Here is a 16,797-nt window from a genome sequence, read left to right on the forward strand (position 1 = left end):
GAAAAAATCCCCAGTCTGCTAAGCTGGTGCCTTTGAAGTGTTAGAAACATCACTAAGGCAATAAAGCTTTTCTTTCTCTTTTTTTATCCCTCCTGTTAAAAAAAAAAAAAAATAACCTGGTCAGAAGCTGTAGCTCCTCTCTCTCATGCACAAACACACTTCTGTTGAAAAAGCTCACCCACATTGCAATCCTGATCTGTGGGATCATATGTCTGTTGGTAAACACACACAGCTCTCAGGCACTCCCATGGAGGGATAGGTGGGACAGTATCAGTCAGGTACAGAAAAAAATCTTTTAAGTTTCCTCCCAAGCTCATTCCATCAGTCTGCTAGAGTCAAGAGCACTTGGACATCCATGACTATGCAGGGCCTGGGCTGTGCCAATGTTCATATGGGGCAGGGATAAAGGCCAATTTAAAAGCCTGGAATGTAGAAATCATCATATTTAATGTCCCAGAAACAAACACTGTATCACCCATTACCCCATCCCAATTAGTCAACAAGTCCCAAGCAGTTACATTAGGACTACAAATGCTCCTTCTGTGGTGCAGAGGACAAGGTGGCAAGGTCTGCTCCAAATGAATTCCTCCATGGACTATGTGGTGTTGAAGTTGATGCTGAGTGTCTTTCCAAGAAAGTCACCTCTTTTTGGAAGGAAAGCCAAGCTCCAATGACAGAAAAACCCCCACATCCTGCTCATTTCATATGTGGTACATCTGGGCTATGTTCTGTCCATGTCTGTTTCAAGAGAAATTGCAGGACATCATCTGAGAGTCCAGGTGTTGTCTTTCTGTGTTCCAAGACAACTTCTCCCTCAGCTGGCTTTGAAAAACAAGCAGTAGTGGGGTGGTTTGGAAAGATCTTACACCCATCTCTGTTCAAGACCACCTGGGCCATTTGCAGGCAACGCAACACGTATTTTTTTCCATCCTGGTTGGCTAGCTCTGAAATCTTCTGGGACAGACATTGTGATGCAGCCTCGTAGGTGGAATCCAATCTGTCTGGCCGTTTTTTGCAATACATTTTGTAGAAGCCATCAAGAGATTCCCTGACGCTGTTATCTTTCACACTGTCATGTTCATACATCCATGGGAGAGCAGCATCATTAGGTTCAGTGGGCTCACACAGCCCTGCTTTTGGATAACATCTCTCATTTGCTTTCTCAGAGCCTCCAGCAGAAAAGCTCGCAGGAACTGCAGAGGGTAGATTGTTCTGTCCTGCAAGCACAAGATCAATGAAGCTCATTAGTCAACAGGTCACCCCTGTGGCAAAACCTTGTTTTGTTTCCCCTCACTGCAGTCTGAAAAACAGGTTCTGTGCAGGAGTGAGTCAAATACTGCTTGAAACTCGGCTGGACTGCCTGTAGGGCTGGCTGCACAAATTCATACGGGATGGGCTGTATTTGGGGATCTCATAGTTGTCCCAGCCTCACTGTACTGCAGCAATTTAATTTAACCTACTTGGTAGTAAGCACCTCCTAGCTCCTCTCAGCCATACTTCCAAAGAGGTGGAAACTGGGATCTGCTGCTGAGACAATAGCTGACCCACAGGAAAGTTAAGTTTGCAACTGAAGCAGATCTGCCTCTGTTTCCTTTTTCTCCCTTCATCCTCTGATCTAATTCTTCCTTTTTCATAGTTCTCATTTATACTCCTGCAGTGCAATGTGCAGTCCTGTCCTTTAGCCGTCAGCCAGGTCTAGAGCCTCAAAACCAACACTGTTACAGTGACTGCATGAAGTTTGGGAATGGGGTCTGCAAAAGGGGATCTTGTGCTTCCCCATGAAGTCCTATTTTTGCAGCCCAGCTGCACTAAACACTCTTCCCACTTCCTGCAGGAATTTATACATATAACATTTATATAAAGGCCAAGGACTCATTCTTGCCTTGCTCTGTTCCTCCTTCGTTGCTGACCCACATGTCTGGATAACAGTCAGGGCTATGGTTCTCTTCTGCTCCAGTGTAATCAAGAGAGATGTTTTGTACTTGGACATAATTAATACAGCATCAGCACAGAGACTCTTGGCAATAATGTCACTGAGACAGTAAAAAAGCCATGCACAGCCTTTAGTATGAAAAGCCTCAATAAAAGGACCTTGAACTGAGCTCTGGTAGCTAGGGAGTGACTCTAACTGCAATCTCATCTTCAAGCCTTCTGCACCAGCCTGTTTGCCAAGCACCTGAGTCACCAACAAGAAAATTTTCCAGGGCTCAGCCAGAGGTTGCACAGCATCATCTGCAAGTTACATAAGCAGGACGTAGGGAATCAGAAAATAGCTTAGTCTTTTCTAATTCTGTGAAATACAAAGCAGAGCAGTCCTTCATTTTGGTAAGAGACCATGATCAAAGGAAATGTCAGCATGGTTGAAGAAAGCTGTTCTTTCCCTCCCAGTACACAAAGAGTTACCCTCCCCTTCCTGAGTGGTCAGAAATTCATTAAAATGAAATTAAGATGTCTGTGCAGCCATACTGTACATTGCCTCTTTCTTCCTCCCCCTACTTTTTATCTTTGATCTTTCTTCTCAATTTCACTTAATCTCTGATTCTTCAATTTTACATAAAACTTTTCCTCCTCTTGTGACATGACATTTCCAATTAAGTACAAAGAAAAGCCTAGAGGTCTTCTTTTAATATTGATCTATGCCATTAGAGTAGCAAATGGAGCTAATCAAAGAGAAAAGGTCCATTTTGCCTCAGAAATCTCTCAGCCTTGGTGTCCATGTTAAGACTGAAGCCTCATGCATCTCTGACAGTTCAATCAAGTGGCACTTGCACTCCAGCTCCTCTGGCAACTGCAGACCCCTGTGTTGTGCTGTCATCTTGCTAATTCTTACGTGCAGTTCACAGCCACACCTTGTCAAAAGCAGCAGCTGCCTCCAGCTCTGTACTGCAACCCTACATGATCCGAGAAGAGCAAAATCCTGTTGGTTTCATGGTGTCAGGGGAGACCTTTGCAATGCTGTTCTGCCCTTCTCCCATGACTATAAGCCAGCATGACCTATAAAGCAGCAATCCTCTGTTGAAGCACAATCCATCAAAGAAGTGACCAGTAAATATTTCAGGGGTATATTTGGGGGTTTGATTAGTCAAAAGGTACTCAATTGTCTCATTGGGAGAAGAGTTTTCTTTCAGCTACTGATTCAGATCTACATATCTCTCTTTTTCAACAGCAGGCCCTATCCTCTTAGTGGGTTAATTTTACAGCAAAGCCTTCCTAATGGAAGTCATGAAAAGGTAGATGCAGAATTACAGTCAATCTAGATCCTACAAAGATCCTACAAAGCTGCATCTTTTCTCAGCCTTCCCAATAACCTCACCATACATTCTCAAACTATGTGCCAAGACTGATCTTTACAAATACACTTGACCCTTTTGTTCCCTAAAAGGTATCAGTTGAGGCAGAGGTCCTTCCTTGACACCCTCAGAAGAGCTGATACTGCAGCTGTAATGCACAAATCTCCTGAATTATCTGCAAAGCACAGGGCACAAGCCCGGTAGCTGGATGACTGTAGGGTCCAGCTGGGGCACACATACAGTTCAAAATCATGCCATGTAGACCAGCAAATGTGCTGATAATGAAAAAGGAAGCATTAAACTAATCAATCCCTTTCCCTCTCCATGCACCTGCACCCCTCAAGAAAGCCAGGATTCCCTGGTAACACACACAGCAGTATTGCTTCAAAGCTCAGACCTCTCTGGGCAGCTCTCAGCAGCAGGAAAAATGTAGTTTTGAAAGGTCTTTATTCTTCCATGGTAAACTTAACAACACAGCCGTCACACACCCATGTGCTGGCTTGACCCATCACCTACAAAAGTCAATGCAAAGATGAGCAGGACTGAAAACTTGAACTCCATCTGCCTGAGATGGGAGTTCATCACCAGTGAATCTGGCCCAAATTATTTTTAGCAATTTTCACCCATTTTACTACAAGGCATGTGTGAAAGGGAAACAAACAAACAAACAAAGCCTCCAAACCTGAAACAGGTCATTACTCATGTCTCAATTTCATCCTCACATGACAAATAATCATCAGTAGGAAGATGTATTATTTCATCTGTGCCTCCACTCCATGCTAATTGAAGTTCAGCATTTGCAGCTTATTAGTAAAAGACCTGGGGGCTGATAAAAGGATACTTTTTGTGTTTATAAACCTGCTGATGAAAATTTAAAGTCTCCATCTGGTACAAGCACATAACCCTACCGCCCAAAGCACACAACCAAATCCTGCTTTGGACTTGGGCCACTTCCAGTGTTGCAACCACTCTGCAATATTAGTACTTGCACTTCTACAAACCCAGATCACATAGCGCTTTGAGTCTCCATATAACTGTGTTCAAGCACATACAGTCAGAGTGTTAAATAAGACATCCCTGTCTTATTTAACAGCAGAGCAGAGCTCCTGCAGTGCTGGCTTTCTGGGTAAAGAAATGCCCCCAATTCAGCTGGGCTGCAATACCTGCAGCTGCCACTGCTTCATTAGAGCTAGGGTTGATGTGACCTCTGCCTCTGCCCCCTTGCAGGGGCTTAGCTGGATGCCAGCTGCTGCCAATTCTCTAGTTGCAACACCTGTAGCTGGATTTGTCAAAGCCTCCTGCCCTCTCCCACACTGTCTGATCACCTTCTGGGGACCCTGTTTGTAGGACATGTGCTTCCCCTCCTGCCCAGTCCAAAAAGGCCCATCTCATTATCAGGGACTGGGAGATTTACCATTTAGATCTGAGTATGGTAGAGCTAAACGACAGTGTTTGTCATCAGCAGTTATGTGAAAAGGGCAATTACATTGCTTGGTTTAGGGCAGGAATAACTTGCCCTGGGGCTTAGGAATGATTCATCCCTGGCACAGATAGAAGTCAGAGTCCAAGCCTACCAAAATGAATGCCAATCCCATATCCACACTAGAGCCGTTCTGGTGCTCTCAGGTGTTTGACACTATTGGATCAGCCACATTCAACAAGGGCAACAAAGCCACACCTCTGAATGGTTCAAGCTCTTGACTCCTTTCAGCCATTTGATTGATCATATACTGTGGGCAACTTGGAGCAAGGGCTGAATTTCTCTGAGTTCTTCTATTGTGCCACCCTAAAAAAGGACCAAGAAAACCATGAGATGGAGAAAAACAAGTAACTTTTTTTTAATAGAACTGGAGACTTAGAAATTGCCCTTATGTTCATAGTAGTGATTGATGTTCAACCAGATGTTGGTTAGATGATACTAGAGCACATCTATACACACCTATGTTGTAAACCCAATGCCAGGACTGTTATCCAGAGAATCTCAGAGTGATAAAGATTACTTAGGTGCTCAACTCTGAGATCATGTACTGAGAAAACACATGCCTGCTTCCCACTATGGCCATCCTGATGACAGTGAAGGCTCAAAGAGACCATTTGGATCAGCTTGTCTGCACAAATGTCCCTGAACAAAGATTACCAGAGAACTCAGCAACAACACAGTGAAAAGGAAAAACAAACTATAGAGCTAGATGAGAAATTCTTTCCTTGGGTGAGACTATCCCAAGAGTCATCAATACTTTACCTACTCTCCCTGGGAGTAGATGGGGCCAAGCTCAATTGAACACAGTTCTTTTTCAGAGTAGCTGAAGAGCAGAAGCAGCAGACATGTTCTAGCTAGAGAGCCAAACTCCAGCTATGGACTCAGACAACAGAGCTGAAATACTGCCTTTCCTGAGGCACCACCATGATTTTATGCCAAGTTCAAGATCTACAAGAGACCATGGATCCCACCTCTTGGCACATTACAGTTAATTTGTGCTCCCAAACTTCTCCTCAGAGAGGAAGATATAAAAGTCTCCTTTGTCAATCACAAAGGCAGCAATTTATTGCTCTGGACAACCCACCTGCCCTGGACCCTGCCACCTGTACCTCAGTATGCCTTCTTTCCACCTACATGAGTTTTCTCCTCCCTGTGACTTGTTATAGCTAAAGTCAATACATTTTCAACATCCAAAGGCAATGATGATTCATACAAGAATTACAAAAGTTACCAGTTGTTTTGGTTTATTAAACAAGGGCCATTCAGAAGTTCTCACAGATTGTATTATTCCTCTTTTTCCATCAACCTGCCAGGATTTACCTGGGGTGAAAGCAGTCATCCACAAATAAGAAAGGATCCCTAATTTTGTGGTTGCTCTTCAGTGATAGGACAAGTGCACACAGATGCCATCTCTGAGGGTTGCTACAGCCCTCTGGCCACTCCCAGAAAATCCCTTCTTGCCTCTCCATCAAACATGTCCATATGTCATGGGAATGCTCAAGCAGAGGCAATACTACTTGGGCTTGAGCAGAACTCCCAAATGACAGCAAATCTGTGCCAAACCACATAATCTGAGGGATGTATCTATCTGCACAGGAGAACTCCCTACATGTCCATGCACCTTATAATTAAATGTGTACAGCATTGAAGACAGCTAATGCAGAGAAAAATATCTTCTTTTTTCTTTGCATCTGGCTGATTTCCAGTGGGAGTGCGTGTATCATCATGGCAATTCCACTACACTGGGAAGAAAGAAGAAATCGAAGCATAATTTAGCAGGAGCTCATTATACCCCAGTATATACCCCAGTAGCCTGGCAGTAATCGTGTACCAGAGTGCTCAAGCATTGCAAAGCTAGACATTTTGGGACCAAATCCTGCTCCCTTTACTGGTATTAATAAAATTTTCATTGATTACGACAGTTAAAAACTCATGTGTGAACTCTAATTACATCCCTTTACAGGAACTGGAATGTATTTGCATTGTATGGTTCCCATTACTAACAATTAAACTGGAATAGCACCAAAAAAAAAAGTATCATTCTGCTAGGTGCTGTATAAACATCTGTCACTTTGAGTAAACTGACAGATCCTAAAGCCTGTCTTGCACAGTTTTGAAGAATGATGGTTAAGTTTACAATTTCTCTGCATACATCTCTGCCTCGCAGAAAACAGCTGTTTTCTTCTTGCATTGTTGTTTGGGACACTTTTTAAAGGAAAGGCAAAATGGAATTTGCAATGACATTATCACTCAAAATGACTGTTGTAAACTGGGAAAATCTGTTCCTTGTGGGTATTTAAATTGTGAACTGAAAGTGAAAATAAGAATATAATAAGCTTTGCTACTTTGTTGTCTCCCTGATGACACACAAACCAGCTTTCTCTTGCCACAGTATGCAGAAAGCTATAGCTGACAAGACAGTACCTGAGAAACCTTACACATGACGTAACCAGCCATACTCTTCATTCCCCATCCCATGGGAGAAGCACATGTTGCTGTGTCCAACTGCTGAGGAGCTGGCTGGGAGCTGTGCAAATGCTGGCTCCTCTGTCAGGAGACCTGGAGGAGGTGAGTGTAGGAGGGTGGACAAAAGGCAGCAGAAGGGGAGGAAGAGGCTGGAGGGATTTGGGGATTAGAACAGAAAAGGGAGGCAGTGATGGAGGAATAGCACTGGGTCTAGCCCAGTATTGAGTCAGGCTCCCTGCCTTTTTTTTATACCTGCTGCACATTTGTGGTGCAAAAAGTTAGGAGTAGGGGGCTTTAATTTGTGTGGGACAAGACATAAGACATTTTCTGGGGAAGAATAAGCCCTTCCCTTTCTGTCTAACTCCCTTAGGAATTTGAAATTCAAAAAAAATAAAGAGCCTGGCAAATGGTAGAGTGCTTCTGAAATGCAATAAGCAGGCATAGTGCATTCCCCTAGACACTCTTCCAAATGTCACACTTGGTATTAAGCTCTGCCCTGCTCCAAAAGCTCACAGCTGATGCTTGCTGCACCATACTTTTAAGACAGCTGGAAAATTCAGCTAAATTAAGTATTTCAGAAAACACACTAGTTAAACACACTGGATTTAATAAACCACAGAGCAAGACAGCTACAATATGAACTCCTACAAATCAACACTCCTTATTTGCTGAAAGCCAAAAGGTAGGCACTACTGTTATCTCACAGACCTGTTCCTAAGCAACCAGGCCCCACGGTCCAGCTGTGCAAAGACCCCAGGTATCTCTGAAGAGATGGACAGCAAGATAACTGGAGTGCCTGAGATTTCATTTTAAGAAGGCAAGTTGCCACCTGGGAGCTCATCACCATTCTAAAAATAGAAATAGCAAAGTTAAGAACTCTTCAAACAAGTATATTTAGAGAGGTTTAATTTACATTAATTTACATTAATCTGTAGCCAGCAAAACCCCTTAGAGCATCCCAATTTTCTCAAATTGTGATTTTAAAAAAGCTACTTAAGACCTAATATTAAGGATTTTACTATCAGGAGTAACCTTTCTCTGGAACATAAATAATAAAAAAACCCTGTTTATATAGCTGAAGACATTAACTGTCAATTCAGGTTATCAGGCAGATAAGAGCATCAAGGGGCTTTATTAAACTGCAACTATCTGCTGCTTTCCTATTACATATGCAGTCTTGGGAACTGACAGCCAGATTCACCTTGCCTACATTACACTAAAGGCATTTATTTCCAAAAATAAACTGTGACAGGAATTCTTAAGCTTGTTGCTCAGCTTTCAATTAGGTATTAGGAGAGAGCAGGGAAACAACTACAAGAATAGCACCACACATGTTCATGGGCACAGACACAAGAGTGTTGTGCTAGACCAGCCTCTCCTTAGCTGCAACAAAACATCCCAATGGGCTTTCAGTCTCTGACAGACAGGACCCAACACAAGCATCCTCAAGCCAAGACTCTGCCTTCTCAGTAGGTTAAAGTAATAACCATCTTCTCATGTCAAGCCTCTTGCTCACCAGGATCACAGCATTGCTCTCTCCACAGGGAGAATTTACACCATTTGAATCAAGTTTGATGCTTTTCCTCCTTACAGGAGGTAGAAGGCTTTTATTGTAAAGATTTATTTTTCCTTCTTTTAATCAGTAACTTGCAGTGTTGCTTTTTTATACACAGAAGGCTCTAATTTAGCTCCAGATCATATTTGTCTCATCCTATCTCAGAAAAAAACCAAAAGTCTGGTGCTTGAAATCAGTGAGAAACAATTCAGCCCATCTGATTTTCACTGCTTAAAATTTGTAAAGAATTGTAGGAGGGAAAACTGGGGCTTTTGTTTTATGGTGCCTGAAGAAACTTCCTCACTTTATTCACATTGCACAGCTACACAAAATGGCACTTGTTCCCCTTTGTATTTTTTGTCTGCCTAAAAAAAAAAAAATCCAGTCTTGTTTAATTGCTTTTTTTTTTCCCAGCTGACTCTGTAGTCGGGTCTTCATGAACTGTTGGTTTTCTGACATACGAAGAATTTCCCAAAGAACCCTTATCAACTGAGAAGGAAGGAATTTTTATTCAGCCTCTGGGTTTGGTTACTAGCTAACTCCAGATTTTAGAAAATTATTTGCTATGTTCATCCTTTCAGCTAAGGAGCTAAGTCCCTTGAGAACCTGAGTCATCCAAGAAGATCTCTTGATGAAGAGGGACTGAAGAAAGACAACATTCTTCAGAGTTCTAAGGTGAAAGATGAGCAGAGAAAAATCCTTCCTCTTTCTGGCAAGACACACAAAAGAAAGATACTGAACTTCTGGACATTCTGCAGATGTTGTCATGCAGAACTGATGAAGCTGTGAGCTGAAATTAAAAGAGGATCTGAACATCTATCTAGATGACAATTAGTGACCATAGACAAGTGTAGTAAAAAAAAAATATCTGGTAGTTATTCAATCCCAGTCTTCAGGGCTGTAAGAAATCCTCTGCTTGAAGCAAGAATGGGCCCAACAGGTAGGAAGCACACCCATTTTGGAGGATGGGGATGAAATAAAGCGAGGGAAGCTGCCTCTTATTCTGAAATGTTCGCTAATGGCTACTTCCAATGACAGGAAACAATTATAGATTACAAGTATTACTGAGTAAGACAATATCACTGTATTTGCAAGTATAAAAGAGAAAATAAAATCCAAAGCAATATCCTTTCTTGATCTATTAAATACTTTGTTTTTCATCTAGAGTCACACATTTTCAGTACTCAAGAGGACGGACCATCCTCAGCTGATGCCTTTGGCAGGAACAGGAACAAGCAGACAGCTCTCACTGGAGATCAACAGCTCAAGTTTTATCATCAGTTTACAAAAATTCTACCTTCTGCATCTCTGTGCAGCTAGACATGCATGACAGATTGCCTGGAAAAACAAAAACATGATGCTTTTCTTGCAGCTAAAATGGAAGAGGAAGAGCCTGTCATGACAGAATTTCTTTATGAAGAATAAAATAGAATATAAAATTTAGCAAAAGATTTGCTTTATTTACAGACTGTGTGAACTTGAAAAGGACAGGTGTGGGAGGGGATTGTTCAGTGTACACTGCCTTCCCTTGCCATTATAGCACCTGAGAGACTAATTCATTACAATATTAACACCTACAAGCACACATACAGTTTACACTGCATTTCAGCTCTGTTTGCAACTAGCTATGCACAGCTGTGGACACAACTGACCTGAGAACCACAAGCAGAAAGGCAGTTTCTAGACAAAGAAAATACCACAAAGCAAGATATTTTTTAAACATCCTTCTTGAATTTTAGGTAAAATTATACTATTTGTAAATAATTTTGAGAAGGTTATGACCTATAATACTACCATTAGCCATCTGCATGGGAGGGCCTGCACTTGGAGGCCTGAATCCTGATGTGGAATTGATGACTGGGTACCACAGGGCATCTAGTGTGACACAGCTGCTGTGGGGAAGAGAAAATACTCTAAAAACTGTGGAGGTTGAAAACTGAGTCACGTAAGGCAGATGAAGGTGAAGGTTGACTTAACTGTAACTTCCTCCCAATTCTTTAACTTCTACAACCTGCTCACCTCTTCACATCTCTTAGTCAAATGTATTTGTGTGAGTTTGTTCAACTTTCTACCAACTTACTATTTAGGTTTGGATCCCAAATCAGTAGACTGATTTTCAGAAGTGCTGAATACACAGATGCTCTCACCAAATTTAAAAGAAGCCGTAGAGATTTTAGCTCTTTTGAAGACAACTGAAGACAGCTTCAACTTTACTAATTCTTCAGCAGCAGAACACTACAAATTGTACAACAGAAAAACAAGTGAGATGCCTTTTGGTTCTCAGATTGTGTGGCTTTGTCTTTTGTTTTTGTCTAAGGCCAGAAGCATGAGCATGGGAATACCACAATTAATGCTTACAGATGGACCGATTCTCTCCAGATGTCATAGAAGTAGCTGAAATGTGTGCAGTCTGTCTCTCTTCAGATCAAAGCTCTTTACCTCCAGTAAGGATTGATCTTTCACTAAGAACAACAGAGGAACACTTGGAGAGGTCATTTTCTGGATTTATATGCAGTAAGATGATTTTAAAACCACACTCCTTGTCTCTTCCATGCTCCTAAAAATATGCTGCACGTCAGACAAGCACAGAAAGGCTTCCTTTAGAAGCACAAGTAGAAAAAACCTACAAATATATCATCTTAAAAAGCACAGGAAAAGAGCAAGTACAAAGGTAAAGAAATCTACCAGTCTTCTGGTGAAGATCTGAAGGTAGATTGAGGCATTTTCCCAGTCTCCCTGTAGTCCTGACGTGCGTATTGAACAGGCTGTGCGGAGATGTAGCCAGTACAAAGTGCCTTGGCAGAAAGAGCAGACCTATGGATGATCAGAGGGCTGGAGCACCTCTGCTATGAAGACAGGCTGAGAGAGTTGAGGCTGTTCAGCCTGGGGAAGATAAGGCTCCGGGGAGACCTTATAGCGGCCTCCCAGTACCTGAAGGGGCCTACAGGAAATATCGGGAGGGGCTTTTCACCAGAGAGGACAGTGATAGGACAAGGCGTAATGGTTTTAAACTTAAAGAGGGGAGATTTAGGTTAGATATCAGGAAGAAATTCTTCAGCATGAGGGTACTAAGGCAGTGGAATATGTTGCCCAGGGAGGTTGTGGATGCCCCCTCCCTGGAGGTGTTTAAGGCCAGGTCTAATGTGAGGTGTCCCTGATCATAGCATGGAGGTTGGAACCTGATGACCTTTAAGGTCCCTTCCAACCTTAACCATTCAATGAGTCTACAAGTCTGTCCTCTCCCCAGCCCCAGTGTGCGGGATGTCGAATCAGACAGCTTGGGGCAGGTTTTTCCTGCATTGCCATCAAAGCTTGTGCATCAGATACATATATATAAAATGAAAAACCAGACAAAAAAAATAAGAATGAAGCAAGATACCAATCTCCACCTATCAGCTTTCCACAGGCTAATAAACGAAACATCCTCTTATTGAAAAAAACTGAGAGTCAGATATACCAAACAGTCTTAAAGGAAATTTTCAAGAGATAGAAAATATAATTTCAACAGAATACAATAAAAGCAAGCGAGATATACAAGTTTAATAACTTGAACTTTGTTCATCACTAGTTTTTGACATTTTGTCTCGTCACTTTAAAAGTACACTGAAAAAGCATTTGAGCCATCTCATTTTGCTGCAGTACTACATGAAAACAAGTAATGAGTAGAAAGATTATTGGACTAGAGCAATAGGCACATTTATAGACCATTCACAAATGCTGGAGGCTTCTGAACCACAAGGGCTTTTTCTTAATTATCTACATGCTGTTTTGGAAATCACTGGAAATCTCTTCGATCAGAATCAGCTTAATAGAAAATTACATTTTGAACCAAAGTGTTTTGCCATTTAATCAGTCAGCTTTCTGCAGGAATTGCTGTATTGCTAATAAACCAAGCACCCCAAAACTGAAATTGGTTATCATGTAAGAGTTGCACTGGAAGTGAATCCTCATGCCCTTAATGAGCTGCACTTGCTTGCCAAACTCTTCTCAGGTGGTGTCATGGCTGTAGAGACTCTATATGCCTCTGAATGGACTGGAACAACTCAAAGGCAGAGCAGAAGGGAGAAAGTTCTTGAAAAGGAGTATGACTTTATAAGCTAAAAAGGAGAAAAACCACTGAGCAAGCAACTAGAGCAGTCTTCCATTCCTATCTCCTCACTTTGTCATATCAGCCAGTTACAAGAAAGCAATACAGGCATTTCAGCTCTGCCCAGAAAGGCCAAACTGCTAAAAGGTTTCAGTCACATCAGATTTGTTTCCATCCCTTCAGCTGGCTGGATAGCCTATTAGTCATGCTTTTGAAGGGAATTACTTAGCCATGAGCCGATCTGTGTGCACTCAAACCTCATAGTTCTGCCCCAAACCAAACAGTTCACCTGAATTAATAGTGGACACAACTCTGGGTAAACTACGAAGGTCAATGAGAGCCCAAATCCTGTTTAAAAAGCAAACTCCATGTTGCCCATCTCATACTATTACCCCACAGCAATTCTGCACCGGGATGGCTCTGCTGAGAGGCTGCACATAGTTGATCAGGAAAGAGCCTGGTGCTGTGTGTGAACCACTTGCTTGGACAGTTTTTCAGTAACAGCTTCGACTACTGACGAACTGTGGTTAGTGATAGTTATTGCAACCACATAATGTTTGTTCACCACACTTTTATGACACAGAAGATCTTGCATCACCAAACAAAGCTTCAAAACAACTTGTTAGGTTCACAAATACTTGTGAATAGAAAAAGGAATTAATTCCTGCAAAAAGAAATAAAAGGACAGATAAACCAGAGCAAGATAGAGCAATTCAAATGTTCCTTTATTAAAGGAAACATTTTTCACCCACTGCAGGCCATGAGATTGCCTAAATGAAAATACATCATTCAAAAATAATCACAAAGTAGCAAGGTAGGGAAAAAGATAAAACTCCTTTTAAAAACATACGAGTATTAGGACTTACTTCAGGGATCTATCAACTCTGTAATATGTGTTTTTCACAGTCCATCTTAATCTTTGCATGTGTAAATATTTGCACCATTTACAAATAGTAAAGAAAACACCCCAACTGTTCTTCAAGGTGATGTGAGAGCATTTGTATGACTTTCAACATAGTAGTGAAATGAATTATGATCATGTTTGTTTAGAATTTGTTCTCTGAATACAGGCTAGAGAGACTAAACAGAAACCCAGATACTGGGAAACACAAGTAAGGTCAAAACTTATAGTTTACTGATCAGACTCTTAAAATTGCCTGGCTCTTTTTCCAAATGTGAAGCAACCAGTATTACTGGGACATTTAGCAATTCCCACTGCTCTTTAGTCATATGAATGAGAACACAGGTCTCCACATGCAACTGCTCCTCTCTCCAAAACAATAACAGAGGGGAAAAAAAAAACACACACAAGAAATAAAACTATAAAATTAAATATGAGTAAAGCTGAACAAGCAGGCAATCAACAACTAAAAGAGACTGGTTTTGAGTCCAGACCACCAGGGGCTGCAGCACATGTGCTAAATGCATTAAAATTATGTTACAGAATCACAGAATTACCAAGGCTGGAAAAGACCTTTCAGATCATCAAGTCCAGCCTATGACCAACATCATCACATTGGCTAGACCACGGCACCAAGTACCACATCCAGCCTTTCCTTGAACACATCCAGGGACCATGCTTCCACCACTTTCCTGGGAAGTCCATTCCAATGTCTAATCACCCTCTCTGTGAGGAAGTACTTCCTAACATCCAACCTAAACCTCCCCTGGAGCAGCTTGAGGCTATGCTCTCTTGTCTTGTTGCTAGTTGCCTGGGTGTCTTGGTTTAAGCCAGGATGAAGTCAATTTTCCTTTTAATGTTTTTTAATTGTTTTTTTTTCTTTTTCAGTAAGCCTTCTTTTAACTAGCAACAATGTGTTCTAACTAAAGCTAGTAAGACATTGGAATGTTTTTGTAACTGCTGGGGCTTCAGGCTTTACTCTGCTGGCTCAGACACTACAGGGAGATCTATGATACCCCCCCCCCCCGTAGGAGGCTGAATTAGACAGACAGCAAAATTGGCCAGAGATATTCCATTCCATATATATACGTAAGCTCAGAGGAAGGTCAGGTAACACAGAAGACAACTTCCTTCCTGCTTCTTCTTCCCTTCTCTTCCATCCATGACCGGCGTCCAGGGAGGACTCCGTCCATCCAGCACTGTCAACCCTTAGGCTCGAGCTTTCCTGACCCTCATCGCTCTGTGCTCTCTCCAGCAGCAGCTCCGGGATTTCTCAGGACTGTTCCAGCTGAGGGGAGTGCTGTGGGAGTTGCTGGGGGTGGGGGGAGGCGAGAGGATCTTGCACATACTTGAACATATCTGTATATAATTGTATATATTTTCTTATATCATTAGTGTTTAATTAAAGCTGTGTAGTTTAGTTTTCAATCCAGCCAAGTCTCTCTCTTTCTCTCTCTCTTCTTCCCTACCTGGATGGGAAGGGGAGGGGATCGAGAGCGTTGTTGTCAAACCTGAGCCAAACTGTGACACTGCAAAAAGAGCCCAGCCCCCACCTGACTACAACCTCCCTTCAGGTGGTTGAAGAGAGTGATAAGGTCCCCCCTGAGTCTCCTCTTTTTCAGGCTACACAACCCCAGCTCCCTCAGCCTACCCCTATAAGATTTTCCCTCTAGTCCCTTCACCAGCCTTGTTGCTCTCCTCTGGACCAGCTCCAGCACCTCAATGTCCTTCCTGTAGTGAGGGGCCCAGAACTGTACACAGTACTCGAGGTGAGGCCTCACCAGTGCTGTGTATAGGGGGAGAATTACATCCCTACTCCTCCTGGCCACACTATTCCTGACACAAGCCAGGATGCCATTGGCCTTCTAGGCCATCTGGGCACACTGTTGGCTCATGTTCAAACTGGTTGCCAACCAGTACTCCCAGCTATTCTTTTTGTTAAAGACTGAGGCAAAGAAGGTGTTAAGCACCTCAGCCTCTTCCTTGTTCCTAAAAACAACACACAAACTAAGAACAAGTCAGCTATCCAGGCATGCAACCAGCTTTCTGCACCAGGAATCCCCAGCCAGAGGGGTTTAGAAGTATCCTTGGACAAGTATTGAGAGTTCTTAAACAACAAATTCCTTCAATATGTGACCTTGCTCAAAGCTGAGGCTTTTTTCACTCTGATCTCAACCGGTGAAGTGAAGTTACCTCACTATCTCGCTTTTGGACATACATTTTAAAGAGCACAAGGAAGGATAGCATGCTTGTGAATATTGCTCTACTTGGTGAGAATGGCTTTCTGGCCCATGTGAGAAAATAATCTGGAAAGAGAACACGTTTTTGAATGAGTCTACTCTGATATGGAAGGCAGAAGTTTATATAAATTAAACCTCATCACAGCTGTATTTAGTTACTTTTAGTATTCTGGGAGCCAGTTAACTATATAAGGTGAAAATGCCATTTCAAAGTGGAATATCTCACTGAGACATGGAGCAAAACAGTTATAAAAGCTTGAAAACTCAGCTTAATGAACAAAATAGCTTAAAATTCATGAAGCTTATAATTCCTAAGTAAGCAGCACCAATCTAGGCCCTGAAATTGTTCAGGGAATGTCTGGGAGCAAGTAAGTTTTCCAGACCCACATGCACAGACTGGACAGCTGGACCACTTCTCAGTGACAGAGAAAGGAGAATTTGTATCACCTAGAAATTTGACATGATGAGGCTGTGCAAATTTTGATGGGCCATTTCAGATTTCACTACTAGTAGTCAAATTATAATGTGGTAAAATTAATACAAGAAACAGAAGATAATGTTCATCCAACTGTGAAACTCACTCATTCCAGCAATGGAAATAGCTGTCAGCTTCAGCTATCAAATCTGATTTTCAGACAGGTGTTCTAACAATGGAAGTTCCCAGGTATTTTTGAGTAATATTTCCTCTTCTTTTAAAAGTATCAGTGAATTAATGACAAGTCACCACTGATTAACACTCCTGGCAAACATAAATACAAACATAATTAACAATTTTAGT

The 16,797-nt window shown here is 42.0% G+C and overlaps 1 protein-coding gene across 2 annotated transcripts in view; it reads right to left on the reverse strand.

Annotated features, from left to right (window-relative positions):
• Nucleotides 1-428: 428 nt before the first annotated feature.
• The window catches only part of SHLD1 (shieldin complex subunit 1), a 45,462-nt gene continuing 29,093 nt past the window's right edge, over nt 429-16,797 (reverse strand). For both annotated transcript variants that reach the window (XM_051615755.1, XM_051615756.1), the window contains one exon: nt 429-1,217. In XM_051615755.1, the coding sequence (XP_051471715.1) occupies nt 697-1,217 (521 nt within the window). In that variant the 3' untranslated portion in view covers nt 429-696. The remainder of the gene's footprint in view (nt 1,218-16,797) is intronic.

The sequence above is a fragment of the Apus apus genome, chromosome 3 (assembly GCF_020740795.1).
Source record: "Apus apus isolate bApuApu2 chromosome 3, bApuApu2.pri.cur, whole genome shotgun sequence".
Taxonomy (NCBI): Eukaryota; Metazoa; Chordata; class Aves; order Apodiformes; family Apodidae; genus Apus; species Apus apus.